This window comes from Malus domestica, chromosome 11 (genome assembly GCF_042453785.1).
Source record: "Malus domestica chromosome 11, GDT2T_hap1".
In the NCBI taxonomy this organism is placed as follows: domain Eukaryota; kingdom Viridiplantae; phylum Streptophyta; class Magnoliopsida; order Rosales; family Rosaceae; genus Malus; species Malus domestica.
In genome coordinates, this window is record NC_091671.1 from 6,606,585 (window position 1) to 6,630,215 (window position 23,631).

A 23,631-nucleotide genomic window follows, 5' to 3' on the forward strand; every position below is an offset into this window, starting at 1 on the left:
AGTGAGGCTTTGCTCTGAATCTCAGAGCTTTTGGATTGTGAGGGTGAGGAGGCCCTTTTATAGAATAAGAGCTCCTCACTTATTACATTTTTGCCCCTCTATTTATTACATAATTACATTTGAGTCCCCCGAGTATTTATACGAGGTCTAAATACGGAAGCCTTAAGTATGGTATAAACAGTAGTCCCCCAAGTCTTCAGTTAGAGAGTCTTTTGGCTGGATACTTGAAATTCAGTCCATGTGTGGGCCGAAGTAACTAGATGTTGTCTAGAACTGAATACTCGATATGAGGTGGTGCTCAATGTGAAATGATGCTCAACTAGAAGTAGAACATGTTGCGAGACTGCTTGGCTTGTGGCTTATATTACCTTGGTTGGCTCGGCTTGTGGCGTTGAAGGTAAGGGAGCCCCCTTTTATAGAATAAGGGCTCGCTCCTCAATACATAAGTGATGGGCTAGAGTTGATGCTCGCGGTGAGACGGTTGCTCAGTAGGCGGCGATGCTCTCTAATGATGGTGAGGGGGCTCCTTTTATAGAATAAGGGCTCGCTCCTCAATACATAAGTGATGGGATGCTCTCTAATGAAAGTAAGGGAGTCCCTTTTATAGAATAAGGGTTCGCTCCTCACCACATGAATAATGGGTTAAGTTCCCCGAGAATTTTTCATGAGGCCCAGTTGTGGAAGCCTAATATATGGTACATAGTGTAGTCCCCCAAGTCTTCAGTCAATAAAGTCTGTTGGCTGGAGACTTCAAATTGAAGTTTTGAATACCCTGCATTGAAGCTTTGTAGGTGAAGCTTTGCAAGTGAGGTTTTGAAGCTGGAGCTTTTGTAAATGAAGCTTTAGAAGCTGAAGCTCTGTAAATGAAGCTTTCGAAGCTGATTGACATGAGTGATGCTCATGAATGTTTGACATGAGTGATGCTCATGAATGTTGACATGAATGATGTTCATGAATGTTTATGTATGATTGACATGAGTGAGGTTCATGAATGTTTATGTATAATCGACATGAGTGATGCTTATGTATAATTTTGGAGTACTAGACGTACTTTTGATCACCTGGTTGGTGATAATAGCGGCAGGCTGCCGAATAATTTTGGAGTACTAGACGTACTTTTGATCACCTGGTTGGTGATAATAGCGGTAGACTACTGAATAACTTTTTGTAGTACTGGACGTACTTTTGATCACCTGGTTGGTGATAATAGAGGGTCTGGCTCTTTTGAGCATATGAGCTTTTGCCTTCCACATAACACTCCAGCCCATTATTTTGGGCTTGCCGTTTTTTTATTTTTATTATTACCTTCTGATGGGGTTTATACAGATGTCTCCGAAAGATAAGAAAAATAAATCACACCATTCAAAAACAAGAAAAGTAAATCACATCATTCTGGTGGGTTATTTATTCCTTGCTTTTGCAGTGTGGGTGTTTATTCCTTGCTTTTACAGTGTCCCCATGTGTTCTCGCAGAGGAAAGCCTCCCTTTTACTTTCTGCCTTTTCTCGGTTTTTTTGCTTTGCTTTCGTTTTTGTTTTTGTTTCCCACTTCATTTCCTGCAACTTTCAAAACTACAGGGGTTGGATTATTTCTGCTTGATGGGATGAAATAGTAGGGAAGCATGATAGGAAAGCCACAAAGTTGCACTACTGTCGCCAGCCAATTGCCTTTTACTTTTACTTTTCTCTTTTCCACCGCACCTCTCCTTCTGTCTTTGTCTCTGCACTGCTGTCATGCATGTGCACCCAATTAATCATTAATATCTTCTTTACAGTTTGAGGAATATGGTTGCAAGAGCGAGGGACGATTGCCCCACCAAGACCAGTCCGACAAGGTATCCTCTGCACATTTTTACAGTTCTTACACATGACAATCACATAAGTCACATTCGCCTTGACCCTCGAAGCAGCTATAGTGATCCCGAAAACCTTGATGAGTTTTGATATGCATTGTGCCCCGAGCAAGCGCATGGACGTCGGGTCCTCTTTGGAGGTCAGCAAGATCTGAACATCCTCCGACACCCGTTCCTTCAATTTCCCTTCGTTTTCGGGAACTTTCTTCTTCAAATTCGCCAAAACCTTTGAAGGGATAATCTCAACAGCTGGTGAAGGGAGGTGCGACTCCCTCTCCGAAATAGAAAATGACAAGTTATGACTTCCTTTGTCTTGAGGCACCAAGCCAAGTAAACATTGTGCAAGCAATGATGGTGCACACATTGTACCCGGATCTCCGGAACAAAGTTGTTCAAAGATTTGGAGACAAAAACTTGTAGTCAGTTACAGAGTATCAATTATGAATTGCTTAGCATATAGTTTTAGCACGAGAATCTGAATCCGACGAATACCCTTTTTAAATCAGAATCCGGCAGATCAGAATCGCTCTGTAATTTCAGCTAAACAGAGGTAATAACGACTCTTATCAAAGTCAAAAAGGCCAATACCCAACATAATTTCCTCGGACACTATCACAGCGAGAGAGAAAGCTAAAGCTTAAGAAACAATAGCAATTACAAAGATGGAGAAATCAGATCAGATCTCTGGATATTTGTAATAGGAATGACCCAAACGTGTATGCTTCCAAGTGGCTGTGACTTTGGTGCTGTAGTGGTGTAATAGTATGATGGTGACAAATGTAGTAGTCAGATTCACGGTGCTGCAGTGGTGTAATAGTATGATGGTGACTTTGGTGCTGCAGTGGTGTAATAGTATGATGGGTTTTGCAGTGACTGTGTAGGTGTTTGGTTCTTAGGTTTCTGCAGATTCACGACGGAGCTGAAAAAATGAAAGAGAACCGACACAACTTTTCGTATCGATTCCCACAAACGACGCCAAATGTTGATGCACAAAATCGGAGGGTCTTGGAGCAACGTAAATCCGCTCATGAATCTGCAAGAAAATAAATAACACAAGATGTATCATGGTTCACCCCAATGTTTGGGCTACGTCCACACTGATATTGTATTTCTCTGTTTGTGCGCGGATGAGAGGATGAGAGCTTCTGAGGGTGAGAGAGCTTTGTAATGTGATAGTGAGGCTTTGCTCTGAATCTCAGAGCTTTTGGATTGTGAGGGTGAGGAGGCCCTTTTATAGAATAAGGGCTCATCACTTATTACATATTTGCCCCTCCATTTATTACATAATTACATTTGAGTCCCCCGAGTATTTATACGAGGTCTAAATACGGAGGTCATAAGTATGGTATAAACAAATCGTTATAGCACTTGCAACATAAAAAAGTTGGACAATCTATTAGTTAGACGTCAAGTCTGCCTTTCTAAATAGAGAATTGAGCGAAAAGGTGTTTGTCGCACAACCACCTGGTTATGAGAAGAAAGGCCATGAGCAAAAGGTGTACAGACTTAAAGGCTCTTTATGGCTTTAAACAAGCTCCTCGAGCCTGGTACAGTTGCATAGAGTCCTACTTCGTACGAGAAGGATTCGAGAAATGTCCATATGAGCATACTTTATTCACCAAAACAAAGAATGGAGGTATGTTAATTGTTTGTCTCTATGTTGTTGATCTTATATTTACTGGAAATGATGAGAGTATGTTCAAAGAGTTCAAACAATATATGATGGTTGAATTCGAAATGACTGATCTTGGAAAGATAAGTTATTTTCTTGGTATTGAAGTATTGCAAAGAACATATGGTATTTTTATTAGCCAATGGAAGTATGCTCAGGAGGTATTGGAAAGGTTTAACATGGATAAGTGCAATCCCGTGCATAACCCAATGGTTCCAGGTTTCAAGCTTGTAAAAGATGAAGGTGGAGTGAGGGTCGATAACACTCTCTACAAACAAATGGTAGGAAGTCTTATGTATTTGACGGCTACACGTCCTGATATGATGTTCGTAGTAAGCTTAATCAGTCGTTATATGGAGCGTCCCACTGAGCTTCATTCGCAAGCAGTGAAAAGGGTGCTAAGGTCTTGGGGTGTTTTACAAGAAGGGATGAGATGAAGAATTGGTGGGATACACCGACAACGATTATGCAGGAGATCAAGATGACAGGAAAAGCACTTCAGGGTACATATTCATGATGGGGTCAGGAGCAGTGTCGTGGTCATCAAGAAAACAACATGTGGTTACACTTCCTACCACTGAAGCGGAGTTTATTTCTGCAGCATCATGCGCTTGTCAAGCCGTATGGTTAAGAAGAATTCTACAAGAACTTAAACATGGTCAAAGTCAGGTTACAATGCTGTATTGTGATAATTTTTCAGCAATTAAACTTTCGAAGAATTTGGTAATGCATGGATGAAGCAAGCATATAGATGTTCGTTTTCATTTTCTTCGAAATTTGATCAAGGAAAGAGTTGTGGATTTAATTCAGTGCACCACCCAGGAGCAAGTTGCAGATCTTTTAACAAAGCCAGTAAAGCTCGAAGTATTCTTGAAGATGCGGGGTTTAATGGGGATTTCTGAATACCCAGGAATAAACTGATCGTCAGTAGTAATCAGTTTAAGGAAGGATGTTAAAGTTGTTAGGATATTCTAGCCGTTAGGGTTAGGGTTCCTTGTTTTTAGGCTTGTTTTAAGTCATGCATAATAATCCCTATACTTGAGGGACAAGGTTATTTGTTTTTGACTTAGTCTGTACCACGATTCTAGGGCTGTTAAGGTGTGGGTTGTTGCTTCTTTTACGTTCAAGTTGTAAGACTATTTAATAGTCATATCTGTTTTGAATTCAATAAGAAAGTTCTCCCAGTAATCAAGCTTTGTTTTACGTAAACTTTTGTGTTCCCTTTCTGGTTCCAACAACCCCAAACCCCGGTTCGGTTCAATTCGGTCACCGTGAGCAGAACTGCTGTTTCGTACGCGTTTGGGGCGGCGGCGGTAATTGGAGGAGTGGGAAAGTGTTTGCGGAAGTTAAATCGGTGGATAAGTTCGAGAAGGGGCTGAACGATGTCGTCTCGGGGAAGGAGGATTTGGATGTTGGTATTGAAAAGTTTTACTAACTCAATACCAAAATATGTGGGTGATAAGTTTACAAACTCTATCACACCTCTCACTTGACACTCTCAATAAAATTGGACAAAGAAATAGAGAAAGGAAGGAAGCAACAAGCTTTGAAAAGAAAACTTGGACTTTGATATATGAAAAGAGAGTTTTACAAAAATCAATAGCTTACAAGCTGAAAATGAGAATGGGAAATGGGATTCGGATGGGATGCTCTAAGGCTTAGTAAGATGGCCTATTTATACAAAACTGAAAAAATAAACAATCCAACAATACATATAATGAATGATGGTGTTCCACATCTTTACATCCTTTCAAACACATGCAGCAACTTTGATAGTTGGCATACACATGCATTGCATCATGGCAGGTTGTAATAACCACATTTCGGCTTGCACACAACAACTCACATCTCTGCTGTCTTTCAATCTCCTTTCGGCTAACACATGGAGGAAGCAATGATCTTTTTAGTTGCTGAAAAACACCATGGAAAGAAACTGACAGCTTGTTTTAACCATTAACAACCTGTTTTTATTTGATTTTCCAACACACCTCCTCAAATTAAAACGCCTTTATCCCTAGCATTTCACGTAGCAACTTGAATGGCTCAACTGGCAGTGGCTTAGTGAAGATATCTGCCACTTGTTCATTCGTGTGACAATAGACAAGCTCAATTGTCTTTTGCTTCACATGATCCCTCAAAAAATGGAACCTGGTATCGATGTGCTTACTCCTTCCATGTTGGACTGGATTCCTAGCAAGCTTGATAGCTGAGATGTTATCCACATGAATCACAGTTGATTCCACTTGTGGATGACACACTGACTTCAACAGATTTCTTAACCAAATTGCTTCACATACTGTTGAGGCTACATCAACATACTCGGCTTCACATGATGACAAAGCAATAATTGATTGCTTCTTTGAAGTCCATGAGAAAGCTATTGATCCTAGAAAAAACACATAGCCAGTTGTGTTTTTCCTTTCATCTTGGTCACCTCCCCAATCACTATCTGAATAACCAAATAATTTTGCATCTTCACCAAAATTATAAAACAGACCATAGTTTAGAGTACCTCTTATGTACCTCAAGATTCTCTTGGCAGCCAGCCAATGAGACTCCCTTGGTGTTTCCATGTACCGACTCACGAGTCCAACTCCATAAACTATATCAGGTCTTGTGATTGTAAGGTACCTTAGACTTCCAACCAAGCTTTTGTACACGGTTGAGTTTACAAACTCACATTCTCCTTCCTTGGACAGCTTCAATCCAGTTGCAACTGGAGTGTTGACAATATTGCACTTATCCATATTGAATTTCTCCAATATATCTCTCATGTACTTTTGTTGAGAGATGTAGATACCGTCACTTTCTTGCTTCACCTCTATGCCAAGAAAGTATGACATTAATCCATTGTCAGTCATATCGAATTCACTGAACATGGATTTCTTGAACTCATAGAACATTGCTTCATTGTTTCCTGTAAACAACAAGTCATCTACATAGAGACAAATAATTAAGAACTCCCCTTTTGCACCATTCTTCATGTAAACTGAATGCTCGTATGGACATTTCTGAAATCCATTTTGGTGAAGGTAGTTGTCAATCCTTGAGTTCCAAGCTCGTGGTGCTTGCTTAAGGCCATACAAAGCCTTCTTCAAACGATACACCTTATCTTCTTTTCCTTGTACTTGAAAGCCTTCTGGTTGTTCCACGTACACTTCTTCCTCAAGTACTCCATTAAGGAAGGCTGACTTGACATCTAGTTGATAAATTTTCCATTTATGATGAGCGGCAAGAGAGATTAGCAATCTTACCGTGTCAAGTCTTGCAACTGGAGCATAGACTTCATCATAGTCCACTCCATACTTCTGTTTGTAGCCCTTTGCTACAAGCCTTGATTTGTACCGATCCACACTCCCATCTGCAGTGCGTTTGATCTTGTACACCCACTTGACACCAATTGCCTTCTGATTTGGTGAGAGCTTTGTCAACTCCCAAGTGTCATTCTTCTCGATGGCATGGATCTCTTCTTCCATGGCTTTCTTCCAACAATCTTCTTCCACAGCTTCACTGAATGAGAGAGGCTCGTGGTCTGCATACAAGCAGAAAAAGTTGGTTTCTTCTTCTTCTTCTTGTCCATATATTTTGGTGAGACTTCTTAGCCTCACTGGAGTTGAAGAGCTGCTTTCTTCACTAGATGTAGGACCACTCCTTGCAATTCTGTGCACTGGAGTTGTTGTGATTGTTTGAGCAGGTTGTTGCTGAACAGGTGGTACAACTTCTGGTTCTTCAAAATCAGTGGAAATGATCTTCTCTTTACTGACTTCTTTGTTGTTCCACTTCCATGCCTCTTCCTCACTGAAGATGACATCTCTACTAACCACTAGTTTGCCAGTTAGTGGGTTGTAGAGCTTGTATGCCTTGGACTCTTCACTATAGCCCACAAACACACACTTTTCACCTCGATCATCGAGCTTTCTCCTCTTGGCTTCTAGAACCTGAGCATATGCAACACACCAAAAAACTCTTAGGTGTGCAACACTCGGCTTGTATCCACTCCAAGCTTCTTGTGGTGTCATCCTCTTGACACTCTTTGTTGGACATCGATTCAACAAATAAATCGAACAAGCTACAGCTTCTGCCCACAATTCTTTTGGCAAATTCTTCTCCTTAAGCATGGACCTTGTCATGTTAAGGATGGTTCGATTCTTTCTTTCGGCTATCCCATTTTGCTGTGGGGTATAGGCAGCAGTCAGTTGATGCCTAATTCTTTGCTCCTTGCAGTATGCTTGGAAAGCATTGGAGGTGTACTCTCCACCTCTATTTGATCTCACAGCCACAAGCTTGTGGTTGCTTTCAGCCTCTGTGAGTGCCTTGAACTCCTTGAAGATTCTTAGGGCAGCCGACTTCTCCTTGAGAAAATAAACCCAAGTCTTCCTACTAAAATCATCAATGAAAGTAATAAAATACCTATTACCTCCATAAGACATGGGATCTAATGGACCACATATATCTGTGTGCACTAACTGCAGTGGTGCCTTTGCTCTCCATGTATCACCAACAGGGAACGATAGTCGTGCTTGCTTGCCAAGCACACAACCTTCACATACTTGGCGTGTGGCTTCAATTTGGGGTAGACCACGAACCATTCCTCCACTTGACAGCAACTTTAGGTCATTGAAATGAAGATGGCCAAATCGAAGATGCCATTTCCATTACTCATCTTCCATTACACCGATGTTGCAGCTTCCAATCTTTGTGTTCAAATTCAACGGGAACATCCGGTTCTTTGACATTCGAACACGTGCAATAAGCTTTCTCCTTTCATTCCTGAGAGTGAGAAGCATGTTCTCCATATGTATAATGTACCCTTTCTGGAGCAGTTGACCAATGCTCAGAATGTTGCTCTTCATACCTGGTATGTAGTAGGTATCGGAGATGTATTCTTCTCTACCATCCTTCTGGATGATCTTGATCTTCCCTTTGCCTTCAACTGGCAACTTTGAGGAGTCACCAAGACTTACAGATCCATAGGCCCCATCTTTGAGTTCGGCAAAAAACTCCTTCTTTCCACACATGTGATTGCTTGCACCAGAGTCCAAATACCAAACATCTTGTTGGCTACTGGAATCATGGTGTGCTAGCAAGACTGTAAGTTCTTCATCAGTATTTCCACTTGATTCTGCCATGTTGACATGCTCACCATTTTTATGTGAACATTCATTGGCATAGTGTCCATATTGCTTACAGTTGTGACACTGGATATGCGCCTTTCCTCGAGTAGATCTCCACTCCTGAGACTGACCTCGATTTTGTGCATAGCCTCGACCTCTTCCTCGGGCTCGTCCTCGGCTACGGTTGGATGAACTCCCACGACGTGAGTTCCACTGCCCACGACCTCCATTTGGTTTGTCAATATTCAACTTTGACTCCAAAGCTTGCTCTAGCGTTGTGGGGCTTGCATTCTTCTGAATGCGTTGCTCGTGAACTATGAGGGATCCTAGTAGCTCCTCTGCGCTCATCGCCTCCAAATCCTTGGATTCCTCAATGGCAGTCACCACATGCTCAAACTTAGATGTGAGTGACCGGAGTATCTTCTCCACAACTCGTACTTCATCGAGTCTCTCGCCATTTCTCTTCATCTGATTTACTATCACAATGAGCCTTGAGTGATAGTCGGAGATGCTTTCCCCTTCATTCATGTGAGCAGTTTCAAAATCTGCTCGAAGTGACTGTAACCTCACTTTCTTGACTCGATCTACTCATTTGTAGATTGTACTGAGTGTGTCCCATACTTGCTTGCTCGTTGTTGCTTCTGCAACCTTCTCGAACGTTGAATCTTCTAATCCTTGATAGAGAAGATACAACGCCTTCTGGTCCTTTTTTCGTAAATCCTTGAGAGTGTTCCTTTGATCTGCAGTATATGTGGCTTCTTGCTCGGTAGTGGGTACAACATACCCATTACTGACAACTTCCCATAGCTCTTGTGATCCAAACAATGCTTTGAATTGGATGCACCATCTTTCATAATTTTCTTTCTTCAATGTGGGAACTTGGAGCTGCACTAAGTTGGATGCCATAACTGCTGCACCTGCCAGAATGGTATTCTGGCTCTGATACCAACTGTTGGTATTGAGAAGTTTACTAACTCAATACCAAAATATGTGGGTGATAAGTTTACAAACTCTATCACACCTCTCACTTGACACTCTCAATAAAATTGGACAAAGAAATAGAGAAAGGAGGGAAGCAACAAGCTTTGAAAAGAAAACTTGGACTTTGATATATGAAAAGAGAGTTTTACAAAAATCAATAGCTTACAAGCTGAAAATGAGAATGGGAAATGGGATTCGGATGGGATGCTCTAAGGCTTAGCAAGATGGCCTATTTATACAAAACTGAAAAAATAAACAATCCAACAATACATATAATGAATGATGGTGTTCCACATCTTTACATCCTTTCAAACACATGCAGCAACTTTGATAGTTGGCATACACATGCATTGCATCATGGCAGGTTGTAATAACCACCTTTCGGCTTGCACACAACAGCTCACATCTCTGCTGTCTTTCAATCTCCTTTCGGCTAACACATGGAGGAAGCAATGATCTTTTTAGTTGCTGAAAAACACCATGGAAAGAAACTGACAGCTTGTTTTAACCATTAACAACCTGTTTTTATTTGATTTTCCAACATTGGAGGTGGAGTCCGCGGCGGAGGTTTCGTGGTTACGAGAGTTTCCGAAACGATCGGTCATTGTCGTTTTGTGCTTTTCGGACTTCCTTCTGCGCAACATGGACACAGTAAGCTTAAAGCTTGAAGCTTTAACGACAATGAAATGTGTCACAGAGACGATTGCTGCATATGCAGTACCATCTCCAAGTGAAGGATGATGATCGTCTTTTTCTTCGGTTGGATCCCTTCAACGACAATACCAATACTACTAATTGTAGTATTGGTGATGATATTATTCATCGTAAAAGGGAATTCGTTGTATTTGATTCACTGCATGTACACACCTGTTATATGCAATTTTTTTTTTTTGTAAGATATTGTGCCTTAAGTAATATGAAACCCGGATTTGAATTATTACTATTCTGTTTTGTAATAATTTGTATGTACATATGACTTTAAATCATAAATTCATCAGGCAGTCTTCCATTCCAACATAGATGGAGGAAGATGGAGGAAGGCTGCTTATTTAGTATTACACACTCACGAAAAAGAAATATTGTTGGTGAAGATGATGATACGGAGGGTAACCAACTTTTTCAATGGATTAGACCTCTTCATTTAGATGATGATGAAGGCAACCCAGCTCCCAGAGTTGCTGAAGAAGCACGTAATGAAGGAATAAATGTAGAAAGAGTATTAGAGGAGGAGGTGGGATCTAGCAGCTCTGACTCTTTCGAAGAAATTTTGTACCCAAGACCAAGCAACACTGGAATTCCACCTTCTTCCAATCCTACACAACCACAACATCGTGCTGATACTAATGATAGCTCTAGTACAAGATCAGGAGACTCACCTACCACCTGAGGTGGGAATGATGAAGGACATAGTGGAGCTGGAGGTAGTGGAGTTGGAGGTAGTGGTGGTGGATATGGAAACTATTATGGACCACCACCTCCCGGATATATGAGCCCCTTCACTGGTGAGGCAAACTTCACGCATGCAACACAGGATGATGACCATGGCAGTAGGCGGGCAGGACCAGGAATTGGTGCCATAGGGAAGAACTATACTCGCAGAGAAAGAGGCAAAGGGATTTTGTCAAGTCAAGAAGATGACTCGTTATCTAGAACTTCAGACTCTGTTGGATTGGGAAGTAGTAACAATGGTTATACTCATAACCAACCATTTCCCTACCCTTCATATCCCATTCCTGTTGGGATGGAATCGAGCGACTCATGGAAACAATCCTAGCCTCAATCTTCAAATGATTTTTCTTATGGACAACCTCAACCAATCTCGGATCCATATGAGTGACATATTAACAATTACATGCAAAACTATTTTGGGGATTTATCATTTGATAACTACTCTTCACAATACACTCATTCTACACATAGAGATGATGAAGATAGTGACAAATTTGAACCTCATAGGAACTCTATGTGGTACTAAAGTGTAAAATATTTTACTAATTCATTATATATAAATGATTATGGTGTGTTTAGACTTCTTTCATTAATTACTACATATTTTCTACACTCATAATGTTTGTCAGATCGCTATATAATCAACTTGATAATGTTAAATCCATCATGCAATGCATTTCCTTCCAATTTTTTGTGATAAGCTAATAGATAATTGACTAAATAAACATCCTACAAAGTTTCAATAAAAATTTCCAAGTTTTTCTTACAATTTCCGTGGTTTCCATGTAATTTTTATCGATATCGATATTTTACCGATATTTCCATCGATATTTCCGTGTTTTCGGACTACCGATATTTCCGATATCACCGATATTTTCTTCCTTGGTGTGTGTATATATATACAGATCCTTTAACAAGAGGGATCCCATTTTTAAAAAAAATTGATGACACCCTCTTTAGCGTTAAATTTAACTTTAATGAAATTGTGTGGTTGAGATTGTGTGGCCCGTAATTTAATCTCAACCATATAGTTTCATTAAAATCAATCCAATGGTCAAGAGAGTATTCCTATATTTTTTTGAAAAATGAGGATCCTTCTTGTTAAAGGGTCTGTGTGCGTGTGTGTGTATATATATATCTGTATTATACACATTACGTCAAAAAAGTGTGATGCCCACATATTTGCTGTTATATATATGTTTGGATGGATGGGAAATGTTCAATAGCTCTAACTTTCTTTTCCTTAACATATATAACACTTGACGTGCACACTACTGTGGTATTGAGGTATTGAAAAACAGTCTTTTTGTATATACAAAGAAAGGTTATGAAGTAATGCCTAAGGGCAGGAATTCACTACTTTTCACGTGTTAAAGTTTGTGAGCCCGTCATCGCAACCAACACTACGACTACGGTTTAAACCTTGAGGAAACCAAAGGCACGAGGACACACCATTAGCCCAAGAACGAGCTTCCCCCACTAATTGCTGCTTGACTATGCGAATTGTACTTGGCCGACTAAATAAATATGTTTTCAATGTTTTAATATCAAATAAAAAAGGGACGATCAAGTGATCAAGAAAACGAGCTTCCACCGTCAATTGCTTGATACATTACTAATGATCAGCAGGCCCAAGCCCAAACCTTTTAAATTGGATTGATCTTGAGAGCAGCCTCTTTAGCTTTTAAAGACCAAGCCCAAAACTTTTAAATTGGCACAGCCCAGTCCATTTAGAAAAAGCATTAAATAACAATTGTCATTCAATTTTCAGTTAATTACCCGCCAACCCAAAACAAAACGGAAAAAACCATCCACCTCCTACTCTTAACCCGAGAGATTTTGCAATGTGATCAAAATAGAGGATGGTACACTACGTGTTATTATATAAATAATAAGATATATATGTTAAAATATTAATAACTTAAATATTAAAACTTTCCGCTACATATATACAAACAAGTAGTGTATCTCGTTCCTGTTACAGTAAAAAATTTCTTCCTTTAACCCTGACAATACAAATCCCTTCCGTGCAGCCGCCACGTGTTCTAACCAGAGCCAGTGCAGATGAATATCCCTCCCTCCACAGTTCCTTCTCGGTACACTGACTCAGCGACTCAGCGAGTCGGTTCATGCTCTGGGAACTCGGTACACTGACTCAGCGACTCAGCGACTCAGCGAGTCGTTTCATGCTCTGGAAACCATGAACCACAGAGCGCTTCTTTACTCCTCCTCTCCGAAACCCAACATCGTCCCGCCCGATATTTCGGCCACTAAGAGATGTTTCTGAAAGAATTTAAACTTGGTTTATAGAGACTGATTTCATAAACTCATCTCAATTGAATTCAATCCTTACTGCTCTTCAACAGCAGCATGTTCTTTATACAAGATTTACATACACGCATGCAATAATAAAGCTCACGCATGCAATAAACAACTACCCGAAAGTGTTTGTCTAGCTGTGTGAGTTTATACAATATTCTTCTGTCCATCTTCATCAGCATCTTCGACAAGGTCTCATGGCTTCCATTTAGAGTAATCATTTCAAGTCAGCAGCACATGGCTTAGCAGCACATGACTCAGGTCAAGTCAGCAGCACATGGCTTAGCAGTACATGACTCAGGTAGATCGAACTGCATGGATTGCTGACATGGAGTGGTGTGCTGACCTGGAGGAAATGTAGGTTTATCACGCCCCCGCAAGCGAAGCGGGCGTGGACGCACGGGAAGCTTGGAGAGTAGATAACGGAAACGAGGAGAGGATAGACCTTTGGTGAGAAAGTCTGCAATTTGATCAGCAGTGGCAACATAGCCAACTTGTAGTTCTTTGCGGACGACCTTTTCGCGAACGTAGTGGTAGTCAACTTCAACGTGTCGCATTCGCGCCTGATATACAGGATTAGAGGCAACAGCAAGGGCACTGATATTGTCGCACCACAACCGTGGTGGAGAAAGAGAAAGGTGCAGGTCACGAAAGATATGGCGGAACCAAGATAAAGTGGCTGCCGTATAAGCCAGCTGTCTGTACTCGGCCTCAGTGCTGGATCGAGACACTCCACGCTGTTTCTTGGAGCTCCAAGAGACGAGATTATGACCCAGAAAAATGCAATAACCCCCAGTTGAGCGCCGATCGTCAGGATCCCCGGCATAATCGGCATCAGCAAAGGCAGTGAGGGTGAGAGAGCTAGGTTTATAAACAATGCCGTGATCAGGAGTGGCTTTCAAGTATCGAAGTATGCGTTTTACAGCAGTCCAGTGAGTAGTGGTGGGAGAATGCATACATTTCCTCCAGGTCAGCACACCACTCCATGTCAGCAATCCATGCAGTTCGATCTACCTGAGTCATGTACTGCTAAGCCATGGAAAAAAAAAAAGATTGTGTCGTAAGACTTTCAGCTCTGATACCATGAAAGAATTTAAACTTGGTTTATAGAGACTGATTTCATAAACTCATCTCAATTGAATTCAATCCTTACTGCTCTTCAACAGCAGCATGTTCTTTATACAAGATTTACATACACGCATGCAATAATAAAGCTCACGCATGCAATAAACAACTACCCGAAAGTGTTTGTCTAGCTGTGTGAGTTTATACAATATTCTTCTGTCCATCTTCATCAGCATCTTCGACAAGGTCTCATGGCTTCCATTTAGAGTAATCATTTCAAGTCAGCAGCACATGGCTTAGCAGCACATGACTCAGGTCAAGTCAGCAGCACATGGCTTAGCAGTACATGACTCAGGTAGATCGAACTGCATGGATTGCTGACATGGAGTGGTGTGCTGACCTGGAGGAAATGTAGGTTTATCAGTTTCGGCACCGATCACCCGAGACCCCAAACGCCGGTTCGGTTTCGCGTGGGATTTCGGAACCGTGAGCAGAACTGCTGTTTCGTACGCGTCTCGGGCGGCGGCGGTAATCGGAGGAGCAGGAAAGTGTTTGGGGATGTTAAATCGGTGTGGATAAGTTCGAGAATGGGCTGAACGATGTCGTCTCGGGGAAGGAGGATTTGGAGGTGGAGTCCGCGGCGGAGGTTTCGTGGTTACAAGAGTTTCCGAAACGATGGGTCATTGTCGTTTTGTGCTTTTCGGCCTTCCTTCTGTGCAACATGGACAGAGTAAGCTTAAAGCTTGAACCTTTAACGACAATGAAATGTGTCACGGAGACGATTGCTGCATATGCAGTACCATCTCCAAGTGAAGGATGATGATCGTCTTTTTCTTCGGTTGGATCCCTTCAACGACAATACCAATACTACTAATTGTAGTATTGGTGATGATATTATTCATCGTAAAAGGGAATTCGTTGTATTTGATTCACTGCATGTACACACCAGTTATATGCGTTTTTTTGTAAGATATTCCTTGTGCCTTAAGTAATATGAAACCCGGGTTTGAATTATTACCATTCTGTTTTGTAATAATTTGTATGTACATATGACTTTAAATCATAAATTCATCAGGCAGTCTTCCCTTCCAACATAGATGGAGGAAGATGGAGGAAGGCTGCTTATTTAGTATTACACACTCACGAAAAAGAAATATTTACAGCGTACACGCAATGCCCCGACCAACGTAGATGTAGGGAGGCAGCTTATTGTACAGAAACTAAACAACTTAGGTTATAAATTTAGAATGCAATGCATTGTCTCTCTCTTCAACCGGCTGCGTACACTTTGAGTTTCACCATCATGCAGGATTCCAGAAACACGTCGTCTCAAGGCTTTCCGTCCAGCTTCAGATCCCTCTGCAAGTCAATCATATAGAGCCTTTTAACATAATTAGTTGATTATAATACTTTGCTTGAGATGTGTACGTGTTAAGCATGCATGAAATACATCTCAAGCTACAAGCAAATTAATGATTGCCTAATAGAGATGAACGGAATACTGTACGAACTTGTCCTGCATTGCGAGATGCTTGGCATCATTCTGCAACCATTTTTCCTTTTGAAGCTTGTCCTGCAAATTCAAACACGTACGCATCTTAATCCTCGGAGTTGTTATGAAATCGATTCTCCTTCCCAAATGGGAATTTCCGAACATGAAAACTTGTGTGGTACGTTTTGGTCTACCACATAAGCTGGATACAAACCAAAACATATAAACAACTGACTTGCGACTAGAGTATGGAAGACAATAAATTAAATTCAAATTCCTAGACATACCTACGCAAGCGCAGCTCCCACCAAGATGGTACCAAGCTGCTGAAGAAGATGATGGTGATGAGGTTGCAGTTTCGGTGGATGGCATCCCTATTTCCGGATCAGGGATATCTTTGATCTTGGGCCAATCACTGCCTTCCTTCCCACATTGTTTTATCAGCGAGGCGCAGCGTTGGATAGAGAGATGCAGGAGGGAGGTTGGTAGCCCACCCTCTGGAAAGGACTGGAGTGCAGGGCAATCCTCAATGTACAGATCATGGAGGGAGTTGAGGTTTTGGAGTGCATCCGCGGGGCCAAATGACTCGAGCCTTGCACACGAGCCAATACTCAAATACTTAAGAGATGTTGGGAGGCCTTCAGCTGGCAACGTTACAAGCTCAGGACAATTGTGGATGGAGAGTGTTGTGAGGGAGGTGAATCCTTGGAACAACTTGTTTTCTTGGTTGGATAAATACTCAAGAGCTTTGCAGTCACGGATGTAGAGTGCTCTGAGTTTGGGGAGACCCCAATCTGGAAGATGTATGAGGTTTGAGATATTGGAAATCGTCAAGAACCATAAACCAGAGATAATACCAGGCCGCAAACCCACTAATGTTTTAGCATCTGCAGAACATGTATCCAATGCCAAATGTCGAAGTTCCTTCTTTTGTAGAGACTTCCATAAAGAACCTCTTTCTAGCATTTTGATTACTGAATTGCACCCACCTGTTTCCAATTTCTCTAGATTGAAGCAGTTAGGCACCTTATGTAGCTCGGGGCAATTGATGATTATGAGTTCATTCAATCTTAAGAGCCCAATTGAAAGCCCAAACAGGCGAGGATTGCTTACAGACCACCTCTGCAGAACAGGATTGTCAACAAGCGTGATATTCTTCGGGCGGACGAGGTAGTTTATTTTAAGGCTTACCAATGATTCACACCTTTTGATCTTCAGAAAATCAAGTCCTTTCGAATAATTTTCACAACTTTTCAAATTCGGGCAGTTAGCTATCTTTAGCTTTTTGAGGGATACAAACGTTCCTTTCCAATCCTCCAACTCTAGCAAATTTTTGAGACGGAACTCTTCAAGTTTCGGTAGCACCCCAAGATCAAGGACTTTGGATCTGTTGCAATTATTCAAATGAATACTAACCAAATTGGTGAGCAGTCCCATCCATCGTGGAAATTCAGTGCCCTTGTAGTGACAGATTTGGAGCTCTTTGAGTGCCTCTGGGTGAGGTTCCAAGTCTTCAAGTACCTGCTTTGCATCGGCTTCATCATGAAAATTAAGATCCTTATTGCTCCATTCATAAACCACTTTCTGAATCATTTTTTTCCCTTTCAAGTTGGCCTCCCCTGCATACACTGCATTTTCCAGCTTTGTGATGTGCAACGTTCCTCCAAGGTACACCATGTTCTTCAATTCTTCAAGTTTGTATCCTGTTTCTTGGCTAACCTGAAGAGATATATATATATATATTTTGTAAGATAGAGGTTTGACCCCACTCAACAACAAGAAAAGGATTGGAAAAATCAAAATATAAATATATTTGAAGAAAAAAACAAAAAACAAACCGGAAATTTGTGCAAGTTGTGCAGACTGGTTAGACACCCCATGCTTCGTGGCAACTTCAAGGCCTTGTACCAGAAAATTTCATCTAGCTCCAGATGTCTCAGGTTGACAAGAGCTTTGAAGTTCTTGGGCAAATTGAAAATCCAAGGACAACGCAAAAGTTTCAGCGTCTCCAAATTGAGGAGGTTGCATACCGAGTCAGGGAGCTTTCTGATTTCAGTTGTCGATAAATCGAGGTAGCGCAAGAGCTTCAACCTCCCAATTGAATCTGGAAGTGTGACAACTGTGCTTGAACTCAGGTCTAGCACGCGCATATATGTAAGTGAATGAATTATCTCACCTTGTCCTTTCCCAAAGGCTCTCAGTTGCAAGTGTTGAACTGGAAGTAAAAGTGTGCGCAGCTTCTTCGATTTGTTGGCGATCTCTATTGCAGGCTTCTCAACTTGTTCTGAAAGCAGTGATATATGACGAGATTTTTCGTCAAAATCTTTCATATCATTCACTTGACAACAAAAGGGACTGGAAACTGAAAGTGCCAGATCATGGATAAGATCATGCATCCTATACTTTGTCTTGTCTTCAGTTGAGCATTCGAAGAAGAACCTGTCTGACAGCTCCTTGAAGTATCGACTTCCGATGTCTTCTATCCTCTCTCGCACTCCGTTCTCAGGTGGTTGTATAAATCCTTCTGCCATCCATAACTTGACCAACTCATCCTTCTCATAGAGATATGATTTCGGAAACAGAGAACACAACGAAAAGCACTGCTTGTGATCTGGTGAGGGCAGGTGATTATAACTCAGTCTAAGAGCAGGCAGTACTCCAGTATCATCTTCTGCTCGTGCCTTCCATGTTTGACTTTTGGCAACATTTTTCCATTCTTTCAAGTTTTTCCCACGCAACAGACCTGCCATTTGTTTTATAGCCAAAGGAAGACCCTGACACATACGTACAATTTCCCGTCCACAATTTTCAAACTCCCGACGTTCGCTATCTCTCAAGTTACTATCTTCTTTGAGTGCCAATTTTTTGAACAACGACCATGACTCATCATCACCCAAACATTTCAGAGAATGGAGTGACTTTGAATCCATAAAACTTGAAACAATTTTCTGCCGACTAGTCACCAGAACCTTACTTCCGTTGACCCCCACATTTAAGACATTCACTAGTTGCTGCAATGCTTCATGATTCCACAGGTCGTCTAGAACAAGTAAAAATCGTTTCCGAGCCAGAAGTTCACGAATGCGAGTTTGTAGTTGGTCCAAGGAGAGAGAGGTGAAGTCAGTATTCTCAGTACGGGTTTGGAATCGTTCTAAGTAGTTGGAGTAGAGACCATGAAGGATTTTTAGTTGGGGCAAGTTGAGAGGGTTGAGATCATTGGGGGAAGGTAGTTGGTTCAACTCGAGGGAACAGGCATCTTCAAACGAGATATTTAGTTTGTCGAAGATGGAAGAGTTGGGATCGACAGGGGTTTGGGGTTTGTCGAAGATGGGATAGTTGAGATCGACATGGGTTTGGAGTTGAGATTTTTTTTCATCTAACATATTTAGTAAAGACTCTATTGGTTTTGTTCTTTTCAAATTTGATGAATGCACTAGAGAGACCAGTATTTCTGTGAAAATCCTCTTCAACTCAAAATCCTTCCCCACATGAACCCAAATTCTAAAACGGAAATACCCATCAACCTTTTCATCTTGAAAGACAAGTTGTGCAAGAGTGGTTTTACCCACTCCTCCCATCCCAACAATGGCAATACATGAAAAGTTTCCCCTACTGGCTTCTTTAGCTGTTATCAGCTGTTCTATGATGATCCTTTTTTCCTCTTCCCTACTAACAACTGAACTGTATGGAACGGACACAGTTTCCCGTGGATTTTCATGTGTTTGTGAATGCATAGGATTACTTTCTATCATTTTTCTGTAGAATTTTCCATCTTCTTTAATCACATGTAGTCTTGATGTAATTTCTCTCAACTTAGACAATAAACGATGCAGAAAGAGAAACTTAAAAGCACCAAACAGAAGATGGAATTTGTGTACCTGCTGCTGCTGCTGCTTCTTCATCTTCCACCATTCACATTCTGCTGCCCAACAGTCGATCAAATCCTCAATATCATAAGATGCTGCTCGTAGCCTTTCGAACCAATTCTTCAGGGTGGAAGGAGTAGAAGAATTCATCTGATGATTTCCTTCCAAAATTTTAAGCAAATCTTGAACTTCCATAAAAGAAAGTTTCAGCCTCTCTACCTCATCCTCGATATTTACGAATTCATTAGTCGCAACATTAGCCAGTTTCTTCGTTGCAATCTCTACAATAGGACTTGCAAGGCTGATAAGTAAGTCAGCCATGTTGCTATTTTCTTCCGAATTAAAATGGAAAGCCGAAAACAACAAATGGACAAGAAGAAACGAGGGTGAAAGAAAGGAAACACAAATATTGTGTCATTTGGAGTCTGGAGAGACAATCCGGCTGTGTTTCTTGAATTAATGGATGATGCTTTGAAGAGAGCGATATATATAGCCGAGGCATGTGACACTTAAATTCTGGAACAATTTGATACTTTCCTTTGGTTGAAAAGATTGGAAGGCTTGAGCAGCACCAGAAGAATACTTGACAACACTCAAAGAACTTAGAATACTTGAACATACAGAAAAATCAAGGAATGACTCATGCAGAGAGGAGAACAAATTCCCGTCCTCTCTCTGTCATTGAACTTCCCAAAGAATGATTAGAATGTCATGGTAAGCAGCTCTTCCGAGCTAGAACCTTAGAAATTCACAAAAAACGTGGCTCACAAGAAAATATCAACGTTTCTGCAAGGAAAATTTTCCTTGGTGCGAAAGTGAGGAATTTTCCCTTGCTTCTAACCTCGTCCCATGGAGATGCTCTAAAAACACTCAAAAGCATAAACAAACCAACCAATTCCGGATGCAGCACTCAAAGAATATAGTGCGAACGCATCTTTCACCAACAACTAGAAATTATGTGGAAGGTCAGGATGTTAGTCGTTCCTCCTAAACTGGTATGTTTTAAGAAGCCAGGAAGGACGAAGAGGTTTTTTACTTTTGCACTGTGGGTGAAGTTATTATTATTTTATATTTCTACTTTTAATCTTTTCACAATAATAGTGTTTTTAATGGCATTTCCGCAAGTTATAAATAGAAAAGAATGATTCAGATATGATTTCTAGACAAATATCTTTCTTAATCAATTTCTTGCATGACCCGTTAATCTGACATGACATGTTAATGAATCGAATCGTTACTGAGTCACCTGTTAAAAACCTGTTATCTTAACGAGTTTGACATGACACGATTCGTTAAGATAACGGGTATGACACAAAAACACTACGAACACGACAAACATGACCAGTTTGCCAAGCCTACCTAACACCATCTCTCACACATAGTAGCCACCGTGTGTGGACAGATCTGGACCATATAAGTGAATAGCCCTGCTGACTCACATGATTAAACTGTAATTGAAGGAATGGGTTTGGAGTCTTTCGGACCACAACCTTCTGGAACCAAATATCTCCTCCCTGTTAGACATCCATTCTACTCTTGCGCTGTCAAGGACTGAGTTAACAACGCATATCAAACTAAGCTAACATTGATCAAGATGAGTCATACAAAGATGAAAAAATCAAAGCTAAAACATATCAAAAGAAAATAAACTATTACTCCGGAGGTCCACTTGTATATATGTATGCATAGGGGAGAATGAATACTAAAATGACATTCCGTGCCGGCGGCATTCGGCACAGATTTTATGTATGTATCTATATTAACATAAATGCTAGACTGATGTAGCAATCTGGCTACAAATGCATGGTGTTATACGCAAGGTCTTTAGCTATCTATCACTTGGGGGGGGTCCTCCATACTGTTTTCGGAATTGTTATAAGGAGACCGGGTATGGCAAATTTCACAAGCGGAATTTAACTCATGTCTTCTAGATGCCTACAGTTTTCAACATGAAAAAGAGAATTTTTACGTCCTTGATTCACAGGGATGACATTGAGGTAGCCAAACTAACGTGGTGTATGCGACCTAGATGTCCGAGGACGGTTCAAGATGTCAGAGCTCTCATCAGGAGTTGTTTATGAGATTGCCTACATTGTTAAATTAACAAATGGAGCATCCGGATGGGAACTCCCTGTTACATTCAAAATCAATTTCCCAGGGCAGGGCGGAACAGAAAAGAAGCGCCGATATAGTCTCCTAGAGAAGCCGAAAGGACTGTGGATGGAGAAACTGGAGAAGTGATCTTTGATCTTTGTATTCATGACAAGCCCTCCAAAAGTGGGCTTATCATTAAAGGTATCATTATCAAGCCAAAAGAATTGAACAGCTCAGGCCAAAAGAATTGAACAGATCTTAAATCCTAAATGTTCGATCTGTTAAGAACACCTACCAAAAGATTTGTACATAGAGGCACAGAAACTTATTTGATCCTTGAGAGCCAATTCTTATGAAGTTACCATGGACTTATCAAGTCAGCCGATGAAAACTTAAAGTATTATAGTGCATGAACTTGAATTTAAGAGTTAAGCAAATTCCATCAAACTTCGTATACGTACATGCACTCTCTTTAAAATCTCTTCAAATCTTAACTTGATTACCCCCCCTAACTGTATTTAGATTAAAGAAAATTAGGCAAGTGGTAAAATTATCCTTTGGTTAGGATGGTTCTTTTAAGCACACCGCATCTCAGGTTCAAATATACCTCATCACCATGTCCCTCCAACTAGTGTAAATTAAAGTAGTACTCTCCCTTGTAAAACTAAATAAAAAATAAAACATAAAATTTAAAGATTAAAAGAGCTCAAAAAAACCGGTGTGCAATCCGGTCGGCTCTTGTCCACGTTCTAAATCACTGTCGTGTCACTTATATTGGGCCTGTTTTCATGTTTTTTAAAAAAAACTAAAAATGTTTTTGGTGAAAATGTTTTTGGAACCAATCCTTAGTAAAAAAAAAAAAAAAAACCAAGTGAATCTTGAAAAAACATTTCAAGTTAAATAAAGCGTTGAAGAAAAAGAAATTGATAAATTCATGCATATGTGAATGAATGTGAGGTGTTAATGCATGTAGGCTGCATAATTCATTTAATAATTATTCTTCCTTTGTGGTGGGAACAAAGATAAAAAGTCCTTAACAATAAGTATTCAGTTTCTTTAGAAAAAAACAAAAAAAAAAAAACATAAAAAGGCCATACTTCTGAAATTCAAATTGCTTGACATGACTGACCTACAAAGCGTTTTGGTTCCGTCCACGTTATAGTCACTATTGAGCTTGAGCATCTGAAAAATCTGTGGACATTATGTGCAGTTTAGGCATTTTCTTGTGCAAGGTATGATGGGTAAGTGACCCAAGAGAACAAATTTCATTGGGACACAAGTGTTATCAATTTATCATAGTTATTTTAGAGGGACACTTAGAGAGAAATTTCAATTAAGATCATTCATGAAACAAAGATTGGACTGATTTTGGAGTCACGGTAAGAGAATATTGCATACTGTTAGATATATTCATTTCTCTGTTCATACATTTTACGTAAAAAATATCGTGCCACGGATGGACATATATTTATTAAAAATTCAAGTGTTTTACAGAAAATCCACTTGAAAATTCTTTTTAAATAAGCATATGACATGTGGTTTCTTTAACCCATGAGCACTCTTAAGTCAGAAACACGTTTAATTGTAAATAAAAAATTATTAAAAAAAAAACAAACATTTTTCTAGACCTCACAAGAGCAGCCCCTTCAGTTTTGAAAGGTAGAAGAAGCATTAACTACCAATTGGAATTCAATTTTCAGTTAATCACCCGCCAACCCAAAAGACAGC

General features: G+C 40.5%; 1 protein-coding gene across 2 annotated transcripts; it reads right to left on the bottom strand.

The window, feature by feature from the left end:
• Nucleotides 1-10,530: 10,530 nt before the first annotated feature.
• Nucleotides 10,531-20,858, bottom strand: LOC103422680 (putative disease resistance protein RGA3). 2 transcript variants are annotated; one of them, XR_011573406.1, is made up of 5 exons: nucleotides 17,782-20,858; nucleotides 16,231-17,662; nucleotides 15,963-16,024; nucleotides 15,470-15,810; nucleotides 10,531-10,558 (listed from the first exon to the last, which is right to left on the bottom strand). XR_011573406.1 is itself a non-coding variant. In XM_029088268.2 (4 exons), exons 1-3 carry the CDS (start codon nucleotides 20,128-20,130, stop codon nucleotides 15,990-15,992), a joined length of 3,816 nt encoding a protein of 1,271 aa, XP_028944101.1. In that variant the 5' UTR covers nucleotides 20,131-20,858; the 3' UTR covers nucleotides 15,441-15,810; nucleotides 15,963-15,989. The 2 variants fall into 2 exon arrangements, 1 of the variants encoding a protein (XP_028944101.1); XM_029088268.2 differs by lacking the exon at nucleotides 10,531-10,558 and having other exon boundaries at nucleotides 15,441-15,810.
• Nucleotides 20,859-23,631: the final 2,773 nt, after the last annotated feature.